We start from the raw sequence: 23417 nt of genomic DNA on the forward strand, positions 1-23417 counted from the left end.
TTGACAGGTCATCGCAAACATGTCACTATACCATACATTCTAACTTAGGGTCAATTCAGACCGCAACGCGACGCGTAGATGCATTTCTAAATTACTGAATTGGCAGACTTCTTGCAAATCTGTCAAATCCATACAAATTTAGAAATGCATCTACGCGTCGCGATGCGGTCTGAATTGACCTTATGCAGAGTAAACAACTAACGAGTAGGCCGACTCAGATGAGATCTCGTTTATACGTTTGACGTAGTATGTCGTATCGACCGGCGCGCGCCGTACATACGTTACCCAGCATTGTGAAACATGTTGAAAGTCAACTCGCGTATATTCGCCCGTTTGTTTGATGTCGAGGTACTCCTTAGTTCTGTCTACTCTGCCCTATGGCGCCATCTATCACGCATCCGCCATCTTAGATTTACTTGTGCTTGAGTACGGTGTTTTTGAGTTTGTCGATGTTGGCTCCGGAGAATTCCTCCAACATTTTGGAGTTCTTAACAAACACGAAGGTCGGCATGGCGTTGATGTTGTATTCGGTCGCGATGTCTTCGCACTCGTCCACGTCAACCTGAAAGAAAAAAAATCGAAATTTGACAAAACCACAGACTTTTTTTTTAATTCGTCCCGGTCGGGACAGGCAAAGGGAGCGTTGCCCATACAGCCACAAAACCACAGACTACTAATAAAAATAAAAAACAATTTGAAATTAGAACGTTGAAATAATTCCAGGAAAATACAAATTCGAAATTTGAATTAAGTAATTGAAAGAACAACAGACTACTAAAAAAATAAATAAGAAATTTAAAAAAACCCCCACCAAAAAACTTTAAAAAGTAATGAAATAATATTTACTGCCTTTAAGTTCAAATAATTCCTAACTTGTGTAAAGTCATATTTTAGTCCATAATTGTTGTCACGGTGTGTCGGGGGACCGCCAAGTAAACTACAACCTACAACCGCCAAGTCGCTGATTATCTCGCTGTAAGTTCGCTGTGAACTGATCCTTAAACTATAATGTTATGTGAAATCTCAAATCAAACATCTACATTAGCGGTCCCCCGACACACCTTGACAACAATTATGGACTACAATATTACTTTACACAAGTTAGGAATTATTTGAACTTAAAGGCAGTAAATATTATTTCATTACTTTTTAAAGTGTTTTGGCGGGGGTTTTTTTAAATTTCTTAATTTAATTTTGTTTCATGCTTTTTAAACTAGTGTTGGTTATAGTGCAGAAAAATTCCTATCAACATAATCATATTCTCATGATTACCATCTATCAATGTCCTTTTCGATGAGGCCGTTAATATGAGCCCAAACATGAAACCTCCACTTTAGGTTCATACGAAGCTCGGTTCCTATACAATCCAGGTGATGCTGCAGCAGCAGTATGTAAATATTTACTGTCTATCTACTTCTTACTGGTTGTCGCAATTAAAATGAGCCCAAACACGAAACCTCTGCTCTAAGTTGGCAAGGAGTTGGATATCCTATTGATTACCAGGTGATGCTGCAGCACCAGGTCAACTTTCCATTAATATGTGCATACGTATATTGTATATTCACAAATGCCACGAACTAGAATGAAATATAAAACCCATCAAACGAATACAAAGTTGCAAACGGCCTTTCATGAACCAGATAAACCCTGATTGTCCAGCACTGAGCAGGCTGATGATGATGAATTATAGCTAAGAACACTCTCGATCATGTCAGATTTCAAACAAAAAAAAAAACTAGATCAAAATCGGTCCATCCGTTTGGATGCTACGATGCCACGGACAGATACACACACAGACAAACAGACAGACAGACAGACAGACACGTCAAACTTATAACACCCCTCTTTTTGTCGGGGGTTAAAAACAATTTGAAATTAGAACATTGAATGCACGAAAAAGTTAGTTCGAAGGTTCGAAATTTGAATTTTCAACCGCAAGGTCTTACTAATAAAAGGTAAAAAGCATATCCTCAAAATCTGTTTAGCTTTAAAATAATATAAAATACAAACTAGCAAGTGATAAAATTATAAACTAACAAGCATCAACATAAAATATGCAATTATTTTTAATTTTATAGAACGACAGAATATTAATTTGTTATGACCTTGATATAAATATTAATAACACAATTTTTATTATGCCTATTATTATTTGCAGTAAGTACTCATTTGTTACCATGTTCTAGAGATGGAAATCCGTTGAGTTCCGGGAAAGGACATAGGATACTTTTTATCCCGGAAAAAATGCACGATTCCCGCGCAAAACACAAATTTTGGCGCAAACATTGTTGTAACTGTACTTTTAATTATGACATCACTGTTTGCACGTAGTATAATATAATAAGTATAGATTACAAAATAGTACGACACCACTTCCTTAAAAAATATTATCATATCAGTGATAATTGATAAACAACGACCATATTTCTAGCAGACAATGACTTGGTATAAATTATTCTATTATTATATTTTTTATGAATATAGGCCGCTTTAATTATGCCGCCCCTATGGACGAACCCTGCTTTGCTTAAAATTTGGAGTGGAGTGGAGAGGCCCTGGTAAGGACATAGAATACTTTTTATCCCGAAAAAATGTACGGTTATCGCGCGATATACGAATTTGGGCGCAAGAGTTGCTAGTGCCATCTAGTTTTATATATTAGAAATAGATATCCAAAAAATACTGGATAGTCTTCGCGGTACGTACCTTGAGCACGACCAGACTGTCAGCCATCTCCGCAGCCAGCTCCTCCAGTTTGGGCCCGATCATCTTGCAGGGTCCACACCAGGTGGCCATGAAGTCGATCACCACGAGCTTGTCTCCGGCCTCGGTGAGACGGGTCTTCAGGTCATCGGAGTCCTTGATGTGGATTGCCATTGTGCTGGAACGAGATGATTGGAAATTATTATTATGATTTTTTTATCTTAATAGCCTTACTAATATTATAAATGCGAATGTATGTCTGTTTGTCTCTTAAATGTGTGAACATATTTATATTTAATTTGGTATAGAGATACTTTGGGAGATAGGAAAGGTCAAAGGATAGCAAATCTATCCTATTATCTATACTTAATATTATAAAGCAGAAGAGTTTGTTTGAACGCGCTAATCTCAGGAACTACTGGTCCGATATGAAAAATTCTTTCAGTGTCAGATAGCCCATTTATCGAGGAAGGCTATAGGCTATATTTTATCACGCTAATACTAATAGGAGCGAAGAAATAGAGGAAAATGTGGAAAAAACGGGGGAAACTATTTAAAAGGTCTTATCTCACAAACTACTGGAGTAATTTTTATGTCATTTGGCATTGGCTGGTAGACTAAAAGTAAAGAGCTAAAAGTAATTAAATCCACAGAACCCTCGTGCACTTCTATCTTTAATTAATAAAAAATCTGTGCTTAATTTTACATTCCTACGTAGCCCTCAATTTTTTGTTTGTGTAATTAATAAGATAAAGATTTACCTAAAAGGGTCCCACTCAGTATAAGTCTCAAACATACTATGTTATTCACCATTACATATTCTATGTAACATATAAATACTATCACAAAAATGTAAATAGAACTCGCTATCTAAACCACAATTTGTTATCTCGGGCTTGGCAAATAATATAATGATAAACTGATAAATTGGTGCATTATTTTTAGTTTACACACATTTTAGTTATATCCGCACTGATATTATAAATATTTAAGACGATACACCAGGGGCTAGAGAAATGATAAAAAAGTATGTGTAATATCTATAGCTGTCCCCCTTACCTCAGGCCTATACCGCAGAACGCAATAGAGACAACTGCAGAAAATTAACGATTCGTTGTCCCCTGATTCCTTTTCCAAAACTTAACCGATTTAAGTGCTTTTTTCAGAATACAGAAATGAATTGCAAGCAGAATTGCATTTAGCGATTTTAGAAAAATGAATCATATTTATGATTCATATCATGATTCTTCAAAGCAACCATTTTAGCCCCGCCGGAGGCCCAATCCCCTATCCTATTCCCTTCCCTACCCTCCCCTGTTAGCCTATTCCCTCTTAAAAGGCCGGCAACGCACCAGCAGCTCTTCTGATGCTGCGAGTGTTCATGGGCGACGGAAGTTGCTTTCCATCAGATGGCCCGTTTGCTCGTTTGCCCCCTCATTTCATAAAAAAAACTGAGTTTCTGTTGTTGTTTTTAACCTTTGGGCAGGGAACCCTAATAATCATCAAATCTCTCCGCGCACAGCCTTGAGTGTTATTTTATGACAGAGTTATTACTTATTGGTATTTATTATCGGTATGTGGTTATTGTGGCATTGAAAACCCAGTGAGTTGTGACAAGATATGTATTAAGTGTACTTGTCACTCGGTATATTATTACCTTATGTACTTTGCTTAAGAATTTTTTACTTCAAAAATTAATAATAAATTAATTAGTTGGGTTAGCTCACTTAGCCGTTGCTAGTATGCTCAGTCAAAATACATTTTGACTGAGCATACTCATAATCCATACTCATATTATAAATGCGAAAGTGTGTCTGTCTGTTTGTCTGTTACCTCTTCACGCTCGAACCGCTGAACCGATTTTGCTGAAATTTTGCATGGAGATACTTTGAGCCCCGAGAAAGGACATAGGATAGTTTTTATAACGGAAAAATGTACGGTTCCCGCTCGATAAACGAATTTTGACGCAACGGAGTTGCGGGTGTCATCTAGTAGGGAATATTAGGCAAACGTCGGAGCAGACTAGGGCGCTGTTTGTTTACTGTATACAGCATGACTGGTAAGACATGATCAATACTTAAGTAGAGTACTCGGTACTCGATTCTTCTTATAATCATGTAATAAAATTACGTACTTAATTTTTGACCAAATTTCCCTTTAAATAAATGAATCATGGACACTTATTAAATTACTATGCGGCCGGCGCGGCGGCGTACGCCCCGTGCACGGTGTCCATGCGTTGGGTAAATAATTATTTAACTTTAAGCTACATTTACTCAGTGATCAATTGATGTTATATTTTGTATTTTTTTTTTTCAACTAATATAATAGCCAAATATCACGTCCTCGAGTATTGAACATGTCTCACCCGTCATGCTGTATATGCTGGACGCTGGTGCTGCCGGTCGCGACATATTGCGGATAATTTTATTTTTATTCATTTACAATTATAGGAAACATTTGTTTTTGTAGATGGAATATAATTTATTAAGTACATTTTGATTTTTTTTTTGTTTTCTTATAAAAAAAATCCGTAGCAAGGAATATGAGAACTGTCAGCGATAACATCATCTTAAACTTACTTATTACTTATTAGTAGTCGTTTTTGAAGTGACCGAATGAATTTTTAAACAGAAATAGTCCATAGTTAATAGAATCAGGCGTTACTTTAAATCCATAGCATATATGTTAATACCAAATTTTAATACAAATATACCAAATTTTCAGAAAGTTCTCATCCCTCAAATCAAAACTCGGCTGCGGTTGGCTTACAGGAAATAATAGATGGGGTTTCCCAACCACTGATGACGCCATCTTGCAAAACGACCGGACTAATGACGTTCTAAAGTGGCGGTTATGAAATTATCATACTCTAGAAATAGTTTTATGAATCAGATTGCTAAAATCGAATAGGCGATAGGTCAAAATTATTCACAATAGGTATAAATTCCTATGATCCTATCGTTATTAATGTAGTAAAAAGTTTGAGATTTGGTGAAAAGTGGCAATATTATGTAGGTACCTATATTTATAATATTACTAGCTGTCCCGGTAATTTCGCCCGTATTAAAGCTTGAGTTAAGACTTATCAACTTTTGGCAGTTCTCAAAACGATAAGAAAAATAACTTTTTGTTAGAACGTCGGAAGCTAAGCTTTGACCCTGATAGTTTGAATCAAGAACCTGTTCTTTAACCACCAAGTCATTAGGTCATTTTAGAATAATATTAGGCTGCCTTCACATTAACTCGCGACTTAATTCGATGCGCTTCGACTCTGCGCTAGTATAAATTGACCCTAAGCTTCGACCTACGTCTTAAAGGTCACATGATTCATAGAAATTGCAACATAATGACTAAGATTAAAGATAACTTGTATTCTAATTGTCAAAAAAAAAACAAACAAACCATAGTCTTCTACTAATATAAACGTCTAGTCTGTCTGTAAATCTTCAAGCAACCGATCAACCAATTTGGCTGAAATAGAGATATCATATCAGTTCCAGAAAAGGAATGTAAAATACTTTTTGTCAAGAAAAATGCACGGTTCCCGCGCGACACAAACTGAGTCAACATAGTGGAACAACTAGTACAAGAATAATCTTTACTACATAACATAAACTTCCGATTTTTCTGACATTTTTGCGACGACTAGGTATAACTTTTAACTTATTTTATACCAAAAACTCCACTCTACATAATATAAAGTAATAACTTTCGGCCAAATCAACTTAGGGTCAATTGCTCAAGGGCGCAGAGTCGAAGCGCATCGAAGAGAATTATTAAAAACTGAACATAACAAATTCAACCTTAACTCCAAAGCGTTAACGCACTCTATTACTTCTGAGAATTTAAAAAGGCGCGCGCATCCGCGCGAATTCGCGTGAATGCGCCCGACCAACGCTGATTGGCCTCGCAGAAGACAATTCTGTGAGTTACGCTCTGGAGTTAAGGTTGAATTTTCTGTGTTCAGTTTTTGGGAATTCGCTTCGACTCTGCCCTATTATAAATTGACCCTTAGGCCCAATTCACACCGGATCGGCAGCGGTCGGCAGCGGCGCGAAGAGCACTTTTAGTGTGAAATAATTTTAAACTTTATTTACATACTTACAACTACTAGTATCGCTTGAAAACTTCAAAAGTGCTCGAGGAGCCGCGGGTGACCGCGCGCGGGACCGTCGCGCGTCGGCGGAAAGTGCTCGCGGCTTCCCGACCGCGCGCGTCGTCGCGAATTATTACTCCCATATTATTACACGTAGATGAGTCTTTTTACATTTTATTATGTAATAACAACTAGGAAAACATATTTCAGCCCAAAAAAAGACATCTGGAAATTCAAGTTCCTATGTCTATGAAACTCGATTTTCGATCCACTGTGCGGCGCTCTGAAGGTAGCGCGTGGCCGCCCGCGGCGACGCGAGCCGCCTCTGCCGGCCTCTTCGCGCCGCTGCCGATCCGGTGTGAATTGGCCCTTATACACTCACAGATGCACATCATCCACACAGAGACATTTAAATATAACTTAACTTTAATAATTAAATGAAGAGTTTGACACTGTACGTAGGGTAGTTCATGTCCAATACTTCATTAAATTATGGTTAAGTAAACTTTTAATGGCTGAGTAGTTTCCACAATAAAACATCTACATTCTAACAGTGTTTCCCAATCTTTTTCAGCCACGGACCCCTAGAAATCAAGCAGTTTTCACGGACCCCCATAAACAGCAAAAAAAAAAACGGATTTTGCATTTGTGTATGGCACAGAGGTGACACCGCGGACCATGAGGGTTCTATATACTCGCGGTCTCCCAGGGGCCCGCAGACTAAAGGTTGGGAAACACTGTACACAAATCAAACACACACAAACACTTATTAATAATAACCGCTTTTTACAAGTCAGTCATCAGTCATCACTCACCTAATATTATAATCAGTCTTTTATCGACTAGCCGTACGTTCCGAACGACAGTCAATCGAATACTAACCATTAGCACATATAAACATAATATACTATATAGGTGACGTCATACTATGATTCGTCAATGACATAGCGTTTTCCAGTCATAGCCAATAGTCATACATAATAATTGTGGCTATCACGACATTGTTTAAACGTCCGAGATTAGTAATATGTTAAGTATGTGTTAAAATATCTGGGAATGCCGTCAGAATTTCAAACGAAAGAGCAGTGCAGGCATACATTTGCGGCGCGCGGTTGAAAAAGCGGGGAATATCGATTCCTTTCCTACGCTGCGCCGGCAGTTAGGACTCAAAACATCTAGATATTTATTGTAATCCGTTCGGACGTTAACAGTATTATACTTCAATGTCCAAATATTCCCTACCCAGCCCCACTCTATTCCCTTCCCCACCCTCCCCTACCCTATTACCCTATCCCCTTCTTTTATAGATAAAAAGACATACAATATTAGATTGATAATAATGTTTGTATGGATAGATAATATGGGTATATTTTGTAGTTCACTTTCGCTTTTGGCATCAAAATCAATCTAACTAGTTTGGCAGCCCAGCAGAATAACCATGCATTTCATTACTTTACAACAAACTTATTTTTTCTGCTGCCCACTTTGAGAACAAACAATGTTTTAGCGCCCCCTTTGTTTCAATTGAAAAAGCATCCAGATGAATTAAATCAACCCCAAGCCTTTACACAAAACCCATTTTTTTACTGGGTCCCACCCCACAAGGGGGCGTTATCGCCCACTTTGGGAAAGGCTGCTTTACAATACATATTATATTTTATATGTATAGATTGCTTTTGTCTTTGCAATAACAAAGAGGAACATTTTATATTTGTTTAATGTGGTGAATAAATAATGATTTCACAATAATATGTAATGTTTAATAGTTTTTGTAATTACCATGATAATTTTCCTTTTCATGGAAATACCAAATGGCTTCACTCACACTTAATTTATGCTCTGATTGCTTTAACATTATTTCAAATTAATAATAACTAATATTATTATATTTTGTTTAAAATACTTGTTAGTGATGATGTTTGTGGTATTTTTTTCTGTATTATAAAAAGTTTAAGCTACATACAATAATCTTTGAAGAACTGCAGAGGCATTGTTTTTTTTTGAGATGGATAATGTGCAAGAAACCCACTTTGTGAATCCCTATTAAGCTCACTGTACACATTGGGCTAACCCATAGAGTTGATGTTCCTAATCTTTTGCAGCCTGTGGCGCACTTACAAGTCAATGTTTTGTCAAGGCGACCTACGCTACCTAGCTATTACAAAAATATACATAAATAGACACCTTAAATAATTATAGTTAGGTAGAGTAAGTAAATAATAAACAAATATTTAATCATCTACCTGCTTTGCATAATAATTCATATTATAATTTTATTCTATAATATTTGTGGTTATGGATATTGGATAGTGATGGAGGATCGACTCACGAGTCACGGTACCCCTCTTGCCTTTTCTCGGCGCCGCGGCGCACAGTTTGGGAACCCGTGGCATAGAGTATGTGATGTCGTTTTCAACTTATAGCCAAGCTGTAGGCCTGTACACATCGGCCAATATGCTGGCTCAATGCAAGCACTGTGCAGCCAGCTTTAGCAATGTTTTAGAATCGAATCATATTTGTTTCTATTACTCGACCATTCCTACTAGACGACTGTCAAATCATGCTCTCTCGCACTTATGCATTGCTAGCAACGTGCATAAGTGCGAGAGAGCAAGCTTTGACATTCGTCTAGTTGGCTAATGGCTTGGACCTTGGTCGAGTAATAGTTGTCAAATTGCTAAACCTAATGCATGCTGTACAATCTAGTCAGAAGTCAGGACAATAAAGAAGTAAGCATTTCAAATAATCCATACTAATATTATAAATTTGTAAATGTGTATGTCTGTTACCTCTTCATGTTCAAACCGCTGAACCAATTTTGCTGAAATTTGGAAAGATCCAGGAAAGAACAAAGGATCATTTTTATCCCGGAAAAATGTACGGTTCCCGCGCGATTAGCTAATTTTAGTGCAACGGAGTTGCGGACGACATCTAGCTTCTTATTAAGTATTAATCTTGCTTCAGGTAATAAGTTTGAAAGTAAAATTAAGGGATGTCTAAGTACTACCCAGTCAGGATATCTGTAGACTTCATTTGATGACGTCATCGTGGCCGTGTTATCGGTCGAGACCGCAGATATTTTGATCGGGTTATATAGAAGGAATACAATTTAATATAGGGCTACCTAAAGTTAAACATTGAAATCATAATTTTAGAGGGCGATATCTACGATATATACATAAGGTTTATGACTCTAGTAGAAGTAAAATAATATATTTTTGAAGATAAAAGCAATGTATCACCATTAAACTTAGTATTTCAACATTCTATGGCATGTTTTTCAACATAACCTCATTCGTATACAGAATAAATTACCGATTGCGTCATTGCGAGGCAAATTGCAATGGAACTTAAGTTATAAGTACCGCACAATGTACAATAGTTAAGAAGTAATAAGAAAATCAATGCAATTATAAAAAACAAGGTCAAATAGGAATTAGCTTCATCTACGCCTCATTGGGATTGAATGTGAAAAAACACAGTAAATGTATAGTTTAATGATAAATTGGACTTACCTGAATGTATTACAAGTACCACCGACTAACTCCGGAAGAAAACGCGGCGGAATACAATTATTTCACACAGAAAATGTGTTGAAATTTTTGCGATTGAAGCAGGAAAATGACAGTTGTCTCTTGTCAAATGTCAACAGTCAACACACTGTCAATTGCTAATCACAGACAAAAAATTTGGAATAGACTATAGAACTGACGAATGTCAACTTGACAGCGAATTTTACTTTTTAGGTAATTATTATAAATGCAAAGAACATTGTTTTGCATTCACATTATTATTATTTTAATGAACAAAAAATAAATGCGATTCCTGATTCCTGAATCCTGAGAGTTTTTTTTTTAAATTAAATAAGGGGGCAAACGAGCAAACGGGTCGCTTGATAGTAAGCAACTACCGTCGCCAATGGACACTCGCAACATCAGAAGAGCTGCAGGTGCGTAGGGAATACGCTCTTTTCTTGAAGGTTTTCAGGTCGTATCGGTTCGGAAATACTGCTGGTGACAGTTCGTTCCCGAGTTTTACAGTGCGCGGCAGAAAGTTACGCGAAAAACGCACTGTGGAAGACTGCCACTCATCAAGGTGATGAGGATGGTATGTTTTTCGCGTGGGACGATAGCGAAAAGTTGCAGGTGGTATGATTCCGAACAATTCCTCAGAGCACTCCCCGTGATACAACCGATAGAGGATACAGAGTGAAGCTACATCTCGGCGTAATTCCATGGGGTCCAAGCTGTTTGAAACACTATAGCAGTCAACAATTCGAGCGGCCCTTCGTTGGATACGATCCAGAGGGAGCAGTTGGTATTTTGGCGCCCCTGCCCAAAGATGAGAACAATATTCCATATGAGACCGAACCTGCGCCTTGTAGAGTTGTAGGCGTTGGAGTTGAGACCATATTACCTTTTAAGATCTATGCAAAATATTTTTAAGCGTATTGCTTTTGTTTTTCTGAAGGCGCAGTTTTTTAAATATTATTCTGAGGCTTGCTTGGATGCTTAATAATTCTTGGCTTGGTTTTAAGCACATTAATATGATACATAGATAGTACATAAATAAAGATCACCAAACGAGCAGGTGATTTTGATGGTGAGCGACTAGTCAGCTAGAGCGGTTTAGAGTCAAACATTAGCTAAAAGCGGTAAGGCCGTGCAGGTAAAAGTCGGTTGGATAATATAGGTACTTTTTAAATATTCATAATTTTCTTGTACGCGACGACCTTCACCTAGGCATATTAGTCCTATTTACTCAGATTGACATAATTTCAGCAGTTAATATAATTGAGCATAGTTCTTCCTATGTATAAAATATAGACATTGTGTTACCATACACTTGAAGAAAACTTACCACAGTCATTTATTTATAGATTTTCCTGTCCGCTTTGAAATGTTGGCTTGCAGTGGAATGAAGCTCACCGGAAGACGATACTTAGTTAATTTCATATTTATTAGCAGAAGCATCAAGCAGGTAGAGTTACATTGAGTTTTTATTGCCATCAGCAACATATATTGTTTTATAAAATTTAATGCAGAGAGCTCGAGACGCTAGTCTTTATCTTTACCTATTTATGGAGAAAATTGCTTTAGAATGGCAACCCTAATAGCTACTTTTAGCTAACTGCAGTGCGCATGCATACGTAATGCCATTCTCTAGCGAGCAGTGTTTGTTTTAATAACTAGATAAACACACTACTTATTAACTAGATAAATATAGCACAAATAATATAAACTAGAACGGAAAGACTAGAATTTCAGTCTATACAGTGCCTTTTTTTCGGAGTGGTTTAAAAAATTAAAAATGACCATAGATATATCCACGATCGGGTCTGAAAAAATCAAGAATTTGCACACTGGAGAGGTATGTTCCTTTTTCAAAATAATCCATAGATAGATGTTATCTTTTATCTGATATAAATGCCTAGGAAGTTGTTTTTGCTGATTCGATACGAGTAAGGTCGCAAATACTTATTGGGTAGATTCTCAAATACTTATTGGGTAGATTCTTTCTAACTTCTTTAAAAAATTAATTTAATATTGTCCCAGGTCTTGCGTTCTCTTTCACTATTTCGTCCCTTTAAATCAAACGAGGATTTTTTGTCCAAGGTACAGTACGTAAAAGAAAAACTCTATTTACTTATCTAGCAATTTTTAAATCACTTTACCTTATCAAAAGTATCCTAGTGCCACTGTTATGTTAATTTTTTCAGACGGTAGAAATAGGCAGCCTATGGAAGAACCAAAATGTCGTCATTATTTTCTTTCGCCGATGGGGCTGCGTGTTTTGTAGGCTTTGGGCTAAAGAGGTAACTATTATGTACAATGTACGGTTACTACACTAATACCTATACCACAGACTGAACCTGTATGTTTTGCCTTTCCCACTTCTTAACTTATGCCCTTTTCCGGTACTCAAAGTAAGTATATCCAATCATACGTTTTGGTACCAAACATTTTCAGCCGTTCAGCGGTTTGAGTGTGAACAGGTAAGAAAGAGACAGACACACTTTCTTTATAATAAGTGTACTAGTTTTGTCCGTAACTTTAAAACTGGATAATGCATTCAAACGGGAACCGTACATTTTTGCGCGACTACAACCATTGACTACGTCACTTGTCGGCATATTATCCTGATACGAATTTTCACTCAAATTGGTTCAGCAGTTTAAACTTTAATTGTGAACCAGGGCCGGTTTTAGCATTACTGGCGCCCTGGGCGAGATTTCTTCGGCGCCCAGGGTGCTGTTAGTGTTGAAAAATTTGGCGCCCCTTTTGTTTACATATATAGCGCCCCTTTTTATCCAGCGCCCTGGGCGGTCGCCCCCTTAAAACGACGCTACTGGTGTGAACAATATAATATGTACATTATTATACAGACACATTTGCATTTTTTATTATAAGTAGGTACTTAGTATGGATAGAAAATAATAAATTTATTTTTCAGTTAGGCGAGATTTCGCATGTTCTCAAAGAACATAACATCAAACTGATTGGTATCGGAGTAGAAGAAGAAAATTCTGAGGATTTCATCCAAGGGAACTTCTTTGATGGAGGTGAGCGGGCTTTGAGCGCGGCGAATCAAGACATTCCGTAACGAAAAACCTAACGGACAGACAGATAGACAGACGGACAAACAACGAAGTCTTAGTAATAGGGTTCCGTTTTTACCCTTTGGGTACGGAACCCTTAAAATCGGTCCAGTAATTTTTGCGTGATGCGGAGACAAACATTTTTACAGTCAATATAAAGCGATTAAGGTGACGCCTTGATAATTTGGCTGTTGCGACTAGCGATATCGATTTTTCTCAGCAATGACTAAAGCTAAGAAATTCAAGTTCATTGTCCGTATTCATCACGTCTTTGTCTTTGAATTACCCATAGCGTAACACGATTGGTCAACTTTTATAACACAGAATAATCAATCAAAAGGACCTCTGTAAAAAAAGGCATTCCTATTTTACCAACAAAGGAGAGTGATTTAAGCTTCCAAAATTTGTACATTTATTGGTTCAAGCATACACTTTAATTTACCCATAGCTTATATGAAATGTATTTATGGTTTTTAAATTACGCGACGAAAACCATTTTGTCGCTTACGCCCTTTCCATTTTTTGCTGTTCCATTGCTTGTTTTCTATGAGAGGCCGGGCCGGCCACGCATAGAAAACAAGCAAACTAAAATATATTCAACACGGTTTATTACTTTAACGCGGCGTCACCGTCAGGGGTTACCAACAGTGGCGAAGGGTGAATATTTTCGGAAGGGAAACCGGAGTTTAAAATCTGCTTACTAAAATTCTCAGCACGTTTATAATTAATGGTCATATTTGGAGTGGCGCGGCCTAATTGTATAACATGTTTTTTGTTTACAAAACTTAGTTTTTAGGACGAAGTTTCCTCCGACAGCAAATAATCTATGAGACAACATTTCTAACGAACGATTACGTCAGTAACACATTTGAATTCACCACACTTTAACACCAAAACAAAAATAAAATTCGACAAAACAACAACAAGTTGTTTAAAATTCGCACGATAGTGGCGGATACGCCATAATCATAATATTAATACGCGAACGAAAAACTTTGTAACCCTTTTTAAGAAAAATGGGGAAACGTAGGTGCTTTAAATTTTGCACAGTTATAGTTTATGTGGTGAAGGAGTGCATCGAACTAATATTATTTTGAAATTATGCTTTTATCATACATTTTTTTAACAAATAAAACATTACACACACTACAACACACACACACATGAGAATTGACAGATTTTTGAGTGACAAGCCTATACATACGAATTATACTTTTTATTTATGGTTGAAGTCTGTTGACAACAAGGTGACAAATTGAAAATGGATTATAGTTTTTTTTATTGAATCTAAGATACTATTAGACAATGCTTACACGGCCAGTCTGAGATCCGCTGAGTCCTAGAGACAAGAGTTGAAAAAAAAGATGAAGTCAATATTTTTTACAAAATATAGGTAGTAGTCCTAATGTCGTTGTAACTAAGGTCGAATTTCGACTATTGGGCGATCTCTAGAATTATGTAAAACCAGGAAAATAAAAAATGTATTACGCGCCTGTCATGATATGATACATCATACAGCTAATAGTTTATTAATTTTGTCGTATTACAAAAAATCCTACCAAATAGAATGTATTACACGCCAGCAAAAGTTTTATGCCGCTACATTAATTCAATTCGAAATCATAACAATAATTTTACTTCATGAATGATCGTTCTCAAATCTCAATGCGTTGCATTGTTATAATAATTATTAACCTTTCTCTACAGGGTGTAACAAAAACAAGTGATAATACTTTAGGGTGTGTACGTGTTCCTTGTAGAGAGTTCACTGTGAAAGTAGCAGCGCTGAAAGACCAAAATTTTTTTTCACTTTTGTATGGGGAAACTCGTGACGCTCGGGCTCTTGCCCATACAAAAGTGAAAAAAAATATTCGTCTTTCAGAGCTGCTACTTTCACAGTGAACTCTCTACAAGGAACATGTACACACCCTAAAGTATTATCACTAGTTTTTGTTACACACTGTTTAACAAGCAGTCGCGCGTCGGCATCGAGTTATTTCCAAGCAAAGAAGGGGCATTATTGTATGGAAGCCGTACCCATGTAGCACAACCACACAAATCGTCGACCTCTGTGGCTTAGTTGCTGGCGCGTCGGTAGCGCAAGCCGGGGGTCGCGGGTTCGAATCCCGCCGACGGAACAAAACGTTTTCAATGTTCCTGGGTCTTGGATTCTTTGATGTGTATTATACAGGGTGTAACTAAAACAAGTGATAATACTTTAGGGTGTGTACGTGTTCCTTGTAGAGAGTTCACTGTGAAAGTAGCAGCGCTGAAAGACCAACATTTTTTTTCACTTTTGTATGGGGAAACTCGTGACGCTCGAGCCCTTGCCCATACAAAAGTGAAAAAAAATGTTCGTCTTTCAGAGCTGCTACTTTCACAGTAAACTCTCTACAAGGAACACGTACACACCCTAAAGTATTATCACTAGTTTTTGTTACACACTGTATATATAATATAAGTAATAAAAATCTTAAATGTATACTTAATATAAAAGTATTGAATATATTTCCGTTGTCTGGTACACGTCCTTCAGGTACTTACCACGGGGCCAAACTGACGTGGTGTGAAGCGTCCATAGATATTATTATTATTATTATATCAAATGAAAGGGCTTCAAAAGCTGAACATTTTATTGTATGACGTAAAATTTCTAAACCATGGGCAGAGTAGACAGAATGATATGTCTATTGTGCCATGGGAGAGAAAAGTTAAAGAGGGTAGAAGGTAAAAAAAACCGGCCAAGTGCGAGTCGGACTCGCGCACCGAGGGTTCCGTACAAAAAGTAATAAGTTTATATTTATTAAAAAATATATATTTTGTAATGTAACTAAAAATTTAAGGTTTTCGGAATTTTTCCTTTATGTGTGCTATAAAACGTTGCTTCATGCCAAATTTCAAGATTCTAGGTCGACTGGAAGTACCCTTTAGGTTTTGATTCCCTTGCGAGTACTTGCGAGTTTCAAAATATGCAGCTTAAATTGCTGTTTCTTTTGATTGCGTTGACATAGAAGTTTGATTTTGTTACAGCTTAAAGGTATTATAGACCTGAGTATTTGGTATGAATTTCAATTTAATACCTCTACGCGTTTATGAGGAAATGGGTAGTAAGTTTAAAATTATTAAAAAAAAAAAATTATGTGATGTAACTAAAAATTTATGGTTTTCGTAATTTTTCCTTTATCTATGCTATAAGACGTTGCTTCGTACCAAATTTCAAGATTCTGAGTTCACGGGAAGCACCCTGTAGGTTTTGATTCCCTTGCAAGTGTCGAAAATTTGCGGCATAAACGGCTGTATCTTTTGATTGCGTTGGCTTAGAAGTTTGATTTTTTCACAGCTTCAAGGGACAGTAGACCTGAGTAATTGATATAAATTTCAGCTTCATACCTCCACGCGTTCCTGAGAAAAAGGGTCTTGACAGACGGACAGACGGACAACAAAGTGATCCTATAAGGGTTCCGTTTTTTCCTTTTGAGGTACGGAACCCTAAAAATCACAGAAACACGTTCTTTCTAAGACGTTCAGAAGAGTATTTAATATTTATGATACCTATTTTGAATAAAAAGATATTTTATTTATAATATGTTTATATATTTACAAATCGTCACTCTGTATTATTGCATCGATTTATAGTGTTGCTGATGAGGCACGCGCCGCGGCGCACACTTTGGGAACCCCTGGATTGAGTCGTGAATTTTGAATAATTGAATAGCCATACGTGGGAGAGCCATGCTTCGGCACGAATGGGCCGGCTCGACCGGATAAATACCACGTTCTCACAGAAAACCGGCGTGAAATAGCGCTTGCGCTGTGTTTCGCCGAGTGAGTGAGTTTACCGGAGGCCCAATCCCCTAACCCCTACCCTATTCCCGTCCCTACCGTCAACTTTTCCCTTCCCTTCCCTACCCTCCCCTATTACCCTATTCCCTCTTAAAAGGCCGGCAACGCACTTGCAGCTCTTCTGATGCTGCGAGTGTCCATGGGCGACTTAAGTTGCTTTCCATCAGGTGACCCGTTTGCTCGTTTGCCCCCTTATTTCATGAAAAAAAAAAAAAAAAAAGGTAGAAAAGTGCGTGACGATCACAGTACAAAGATTTATATAGATCCTTAGATCAAGTTAATCAAGTCTTACATAACTATTGCGTAGTTGGTTTGATTACAAGTATGTTCTAGAATCTAGACTCTAGTATTATTATGTAGTACACATCATAGTCTTACGGTACTAACTATAAGCATTATAAAGTATAATATTACTATAGGTAGGTTTTAAAGTAGAAACATCTTTAGCAGTGTTTTCTTTTGGGATGGGTAAATAATGTTAAAGTAGCGACTAGCGCCTTCAAAAAAACATGTAAACTGGGCCTCTATCATGAGCTCTTAAATCCATTCACGTTACTTTACGTCCTTATACAGTCAGTATAAGGACGTAAAGAGAATGGATTTAAGAGCTCATGATAGAGGCCCTGATCGAAAATTCGTAAGAGAGAGAGAGAGAGAGTAATGTCCTTAAAATAAAAATGTGTAAGATGTGAAAATGTAGGTACACCTGCCGCGGCTGTTTCGTCTACTAGACACTTCTGCCTTCTGCCACAGAATTGATAATAGTACAAGTACTTCTGCGGAGTTTCATTCCTGTTAATTTCTCAAATGTTAATAGCAAACGAGTAATTCTATTGCCTGATTTAAAGCGATTACGGTCACTTTTGATCCATAGATCATTATATCTAAACGCCTTCGTGGTCCAGTGGCTTAGACCGTGACTCTGGATTCGGAGGTCGTGGGTTCGATTCGATGTCAAATTCCTGAGTCTGACAATGATCCATGCGTCGGATGGGCATGTAAAAAGTCCGATCTCTCGCCAGTCGTGTCATCCATTCCACTGTGTTAAGAGAGTGTGTGGTACTGCGCACACACTTGGGCACTAGAAAAATATAATAGATATCATCTTTTTCAGATCTATACTGCGTAGAAGATCTGTCTACTTACAAGAAGTTGGGTTTCAAGAGGTTCAACACGGTAACAATATTAACCTCGTTGTTTTGGAAGCAGTCGCGTAAGGCGATGAGCAAGAGTTCTAGCATGGGTAAGTCGAAATTTCATCAGAATCGGTCGAGTAAAATTGAGTAAAGCAAAAAGTTGTAATGCGGCTATCAGAATTATTGATTTATTGGCAGATGGTGAACCTTCGTAATTTGGTTGGGTTATAAATCTAACGCCTACATAGCCCGACTAAATAACGTAGGTGCCATCTAGTTGTATGAAAATTTATTCGATGTTACCATCAGAGATTTAAAGAAAAATATTATGTAATAAATCTACGAATAATAAAAACTAAGGAAAAGTAACTCCGTCAAAAAACATGCTCCACAATTATTATACTTGTCAAAAAAGTGTACTTAGGTACACATTTCAATACATTTGCAATATTTAGGTGACCTTGAGCGGTACTAGGCTGACCGCTGACGTTACATGACAGATCAAAAGGAACCAAAGAAGAAGGGGCATTTTTGTATGGGACCCGTACCCAAGCTGTAGCACGTTGAGACATACATCAAATGAAAGGGCTTGAAAAGTTGTACATTTTCCTGTATGACATAAAACCTCTAAACCATGGGAGAAAAAAGTTAACGAGGGTAGAAGGTAAGAAAAAATCACAAAAAAACACCGTGTATTATTGCATCAATTTATAGTGTTGCTGGTAAGGAATCATTTCTAGAAAGTAATCGTCTATGACAAACTTGAGGAAAGTGTTGTATTTTAGTATATTCTTTTATATTTTAAAGAAATGTATGAGAAAATAATAAAACCTTAAAAATCTAACCTTTCCTGGATTTTAGCGTAAATAATCACTTTGGAGAAATGTTTTATAATTAGCATTACTAGCGAATGGCGCAATAATACAGGATCTTTTATTTTTTTCCGAAAATGAACAAATAACATCCTGTATTATTAAATTAATCTGTAGTGTTTTTACTAAGGAATAATCTCTCAAAAGCACTTATATATGGCAAACCAAGGAAAGTGTTGTATTTCAATATATTGCTTCATATTTAAAAGAAATATATGAGAAAACAATAAAATGCTGAATGTCGAACCTTTGCCTGATTTTTAGGTTAATTATCACTTTGGATAAATTGTTTATAATTAGCAATACCATGCATGGTGCAATAATAAAGGATGTTTTTTTTTATTTCTTAGGAAAAAATAAAACACCTTGTATTATTGCACCATTCGCTAGTATTGCTTATATGTTATAAACAATTTCTCCAAGGTACATATACGGTAAAATCCAGGAAAGGTTAGATTTTTAAGGTTTTATTGTTTTCCCATACATTTCTTTAAAATATGAAAGAAGAATATACTAAAATATAACACTTTCCTTAAGTTTGTCATATACGATTACTTTCTAGAAATGATTCCTTACCAGCAACACTATAAATTGATGCAATAATATAAGGTGTTTTTTTGTGATTTTTTCTTACTTTCATTATCTTTTTTTCCCATGGTTTAGAGATTTTTCGTCATACAATAAAATGTTCAACTTTTCAAGCCCTTTAATTTGGTATATGTCTCAACGTGCTACATTGGTGGGTACGAAGTGCCCCTCCTTCTTTAAAACCGTAATAGTATGGGAGTTACGATTCCTTAGTTTTTATTATTCGTACTAATACATTATATTATTTAGCTATAGTCAAAGCCGTGAGTCGAGTCACACAAAGCATAAAGTTTTGTTTGACATACAAACATTTTGTAAAGTTGTCTTGTTTCATCATTGTTGACAACATTATTTGGTCTGGTAATACGAGTATGTCCGTCAATATTAGTTGTAACCTCAGCCGGGAGTCACATAACCTGACCAAATAACATAAGTCGTCTGGTGGTCGTCTAACTAAGCCGGCCCCTTCAATTGATCGTCTTCAATTGTATTGTGCAATGGCACGCTTCAATTTTATTGAATTATACTATTGCTCAATAAAATTGCTCGTCTAGGGGGCCGCTAACAAACATCCTTACATCATCAGATCTGGGTGGTGATCTCAAAGGAGACTGGGTGCAAACTGGTGGGGCACTTCTCGTGAAAGAGGGGGGGAAGGACGTCCACCATTTCATCCAAACCGGTCCAGCCGATCACATGGATAACGTCGATATATTGAAGGTAAGGACGGGATCAATATTATGTCTCCGATATTGGTGCCCCATTGGGGCCATTGTCTAGAATTTGTCTTACATTATATTATAAAGGTGCCGGTTGACAGCGGATGACATGAAGGAACTGCAGACGACGTGTCGTCGCGACACTACTGGTTTGTACCTACTTTGTGTGTATTTCTATGAAACACCCTGCGCAGCCAGCGACACGAAGTATAGCGACACATTCATAGAAATGACGTGTCGCTACGACACGTCACACGTCGTCTGCTGCAACTTCATGTAGCCGGCTTCCAACTTGTACCTTTATGTTTTAAAATTGCCTAATACTTTTAGCATATATGATGTTAATATTATTAGGGAAAAGGCCGAAAAAATAGAAAATAAAAAACATAATACTTTGCTTAAAATGACGCAGAGCCAAATGCTCTATGTTATGCTGTATAGGCTATAAAATATTACATGCTACAAAAAAAAAATATTGAGTATTTGTTTTTTGTTTCCATTTAAATTGAAATTAATTGAAACAAAGTATACAAGGTGTAACAAAATTAAATTACAATACTTTAGGGTGTGTATGTCCCTTGGTTAGTTGGCTGTGAAAGTAGCAGCGCTGAAAGAGTTACTTTATTATTTTTTGAAAAATGAAAATTAATAACGTTGGGGCGTTTCGTAAAGCTAAGAAATTATAGTTCATTGTCAGTATTCAATATGCATCATGTCTTTGTCTTTGCACACCCATAGCATAACACGATTGGTTAACTTTTATAACACAGAATAATCAATCAAAAAGATCTCTGTAAAAAAAGGGCTCCCTATTTTGCCAACAGAGGAGAGTGATTTAAGCTTCCAAAATTTGTACATAAATTGGTTAAAAAAGCATACATTTTAATCCGCCCATAGCATAAATGAAATGTATTTATGGTTTTTAAATTATGCGACAAAAACCATTTTGTCGCTTACGCCCTTTCCATTTTTTGCTGTTCCACTGCTTGTTTTCTATAAGAGGCCGGCCCGGCCTCTTATTGACAACAAGCAATCTAAAACATATCCAACACGGTTTTTTACTTTAACGCGGCGTCACCTCATCAAAATAATATTATTATGTTCATTTTGTTTCATTTGTGGCAGTCAGGACACCGACTTCTTCTGTAGACAGAAGAATTTCATCTTCTTTTTCTACTTCTTTACCACTCAATTCTTCTGTTCCAGCATTTCGGTCTGGAAGACGAGTATGTTCCAGAGACGATGGCCAACCAATCCAGGGACGATGTACAGTGTTCCCGTAACTAAAAACCATTAGGTAAGTCCATACTAATATTATAAAGACGAAAGTATGTCTGTTACCTCTTCACGCCCAAACCGCTGATCTATGCGCCAAAATTCGTGAACCGTACATTTTTCCGGCATTAGTATGCTATGGCCTTTCCAAGTATCTATCTATCGACTGGTCTAAATAGCCGTTCAATCAAACAGCTCTAGCCCTTTGAACAACGCCATTCAATCACACGGCTATACGTCGTTTAGCCGACTTGTTGACTACAACGTTCAACACTAAAGCTAGACGACGCTTAGCCAACTGGTTCGTTTTTGTTTTGGCGGGGCCCCGAGCCCCCCTTTTATTTGACGGCGGTCGCCGGCTGCTGCCGCAGCACGCTCGCTGCGCTCGCTCGGCTCCCTCTGCGTTGTGGTCTAAGTTCTAACCTAACCTAACCAACTTTTGGACTTTCTGGATTGTGTTTATTTTTGTTTTGACGGGGGGCTATGCCCCCGAACCCCCCTTTCGGGGGAGGCTGCGTCCATCCATTTCATAATCCCGTAATTTCTCCTCGAATATTTGTTGAAATTTTAATTCACTCGTATGTGCCTCCACAATTTTTGTCTCTTTGCGAAAAACAACCACAAACACTAACAAACACCGGCTAGTTGACGCCATATTGTAAATAAAACGCACCTAGCGCCGCAGCGGTGCGCGCTGAACTACTTCAATTAGACGGCGGCTTTTGAATCAGCTGTAGTGTTGAACGTTTTGAGCGACTAAAATATTCAATATAAAAGCTAGACGTGTGATTGAATGGCGTTGTTCAGTCAAAGGGCTAGCTGTTTGATTGAACGGCTATTTAAACCAGTCGGCTGGCCTGCGACATATATAAAACTCAAAGGTGACTGACTGACATGGTGATCTATCAACGCACAGCCAAAACCACTGGACGGATCGGGCTGAAATTTGGCATGTAGATTGTAGGTAGATTGTAGGTAGATTGTAGGTAGATATTATGACGTAGGAATCCGCTACGAAAGGATTTTGATCAATTCTACCCCCAAGGGGTCAAAATAGGGGATGAAAGTTCGTATATAATTTAATACTTGCTAACGCGAGCGAAGCCGCGGGCAAAAGCTCGTCTTCATATAAATTATACCAAATTTTAGCAAAATTAGCTCGGCCTTTTGGGCGTAAAGAGGTAACAGACTGACAGACAGATAGACAAACAGACAGACAGTCACACTTTCGCATATGTATGATATTGGTATGAATTGTAGTAATTATTATGGGACTTTCTTTTCAGATTTAGAACACAGGCAGTTAATAACGTTACAGCCTACATGGAAGAGTAAAATTATTTTTACAGTGGTAAATTAGGTAAAATAAAAAATATATTGAAAATAAACACCAGTTTTATTTTGGGTACAGCATTTTACTGTAGAGATCTCCTTAAAAATATTAAATTTTAAATAAGAAAATATACATCTAATCAAATAAAAAAAATAATTAAGTTTAAAGTAAGAAGTTTAAAAACGGGACCTTAATTTCTAAATTAAAGAAGGGTATAGAATAGTTAAATTACAAATTTAACGATTAATTAA

General features: G+C 37.1%; 2 protein-coding genes across 6 annotated transcripts; one reads left to right on the forward strand and one right to left on the reverse strand.

Annotated features, from left to right (window-relative positions):
• Positions 1 to 323: 323 nt before the first annotated feature.
• LOC121738026 (thioredoxin-2) lies at positions 324 to 10446 on the reverse strand. 3 transcript variants are annotated; one of them, XM_042129837.1, is made up of 3 exons: positions 10318 to 10446; positions 2707 to 2881; positions 324 to 562 (listed from the first exon to the last, which is right to left on the reverse strand). In XM_042129837.1, the coding sequence occupies exons 2-3, from the start codon at positions 2875 to 2877 to the stop codon at positions 413 to 415; spliced, it is 321 nt and encodes a 106-aa protein (XP_041985771.1). In that variant the 5' UTR covers positions 2878 to 2881; positions 10318 to 10446; the 3' UTR covers positions 324 to 412. The 3 variants fall into 3 exon arrangements, with proteins under 3 accessions (XP_041985771.1, XP_041985772.1, XP_041985774.1); XM_042129838.1 differs by lacking the exon at positions 10318 to 10446 and adding an exon at positions 7618 to 7663; XM_042129840.1 differs by lacking the exon at positions 10318 to 10446 and adding an exon at positions 3070 to 3075.
• A 1492-nt stretch (positions 10447 to 11938) lies between these two features.
• LOC121738025 (prostamide/prostaglandin F synthase-like) lies at positions 11939 to 23193 on the forward strand. 3 transcript variants are annotated; one of them, XM_042129834.1, is made up of 8 exons: positions 11939 to 12172; positions 12358 to 12417; positions 12522 to 12617; positions 13256 to 13364; positions 18358 to 18486; positions 20426 to 20559; positions 21765 to 21855; positions 23120 to 23193. In XM_042129834.1, the coding sequence occupies exons 1-7, from the start codon at positions 12113 to 12115 to the stop codon at positions 21843 to 21845; spliced, it is 669 nt and encodes a 222-aa protein (XP_041985768.1). In that variant the 5' UTR covers positions 11939 to 12112; the 3' UTR covers positions 21846 to 21855; positions 23120 to 23193. The 3 variants fall into 3 exon arrangements, with proteins under 3 accessions (XP_041985768.1, XP_041985769.1, XP_041985770.1); XM_042129835.1 differs by having other exon boundaries at positions 23124 to 23145; XM_042129836.1 differs by lacking the exon at positions 12358 to 12417 and having other exon boundaries at positions 11940 to 12172; positions 23120 to 23190.
• Positions 23194 to 23417: the final 224 nt, after the last annotated feature.

The sequence above is a fragment of the Aricia agestis genome, chromosome 22 (assembly GCF_905147365.1).
Source record: "Aricia agestis chromosome 22, ilAriAges1.1, whole genome shotgun sequence".
NCBI classification, from domain to species: domain Eukaryota; kingdom Metazoa; phylum Arthropoda; class Insecta; order Lepidoptera; family Lycaenidae; genus Aricia; species Aricia agestis.

What these genes read in the sequence shown, in the direction of transcription:
- LOC121738026 (XM_042129837.1), bottom strand. Translation starts at nt 2,877, where the DNA reads ATGGCAATCCACATCAAGGACTCCGATGACCTGAAGACCCGTCTCACC. An exon ending in ACAGTCTGGTCGTGCTCAAG is followed by an intron (nt 563 to 2,706) that starts GTACGTACCGCG and finishes TTTTTCTTTCAG; the next exon opens with GTTGACGTGGACGAGTGCGA.
- LOC121738025 (XM_042129834.1), top strand. Translation starts at nt 12,113, where the DNA reads ATGACCATAGATATATCCACGATCGGGTCTGAAAAAATCAAGAATTTG. An exon ending in AGAATTTGCACACTGGAGAG is followed by an intron (nt 12,173 to 12,357) that starts GTATGTTCCTTT and finishes ATATTGTCCCAG; the next exon opens with GTCTTGCGTTCTCTTTCACT. An exon ending in GTAGGCTTTGGGCTAAAGAG is followed by an intron (nt 12,618 to 13,255) that starts GTAACTATTATG and finishes TTTATTTTTCAG; the next exon opens with TTAGGCGAGATTTCGCATGT.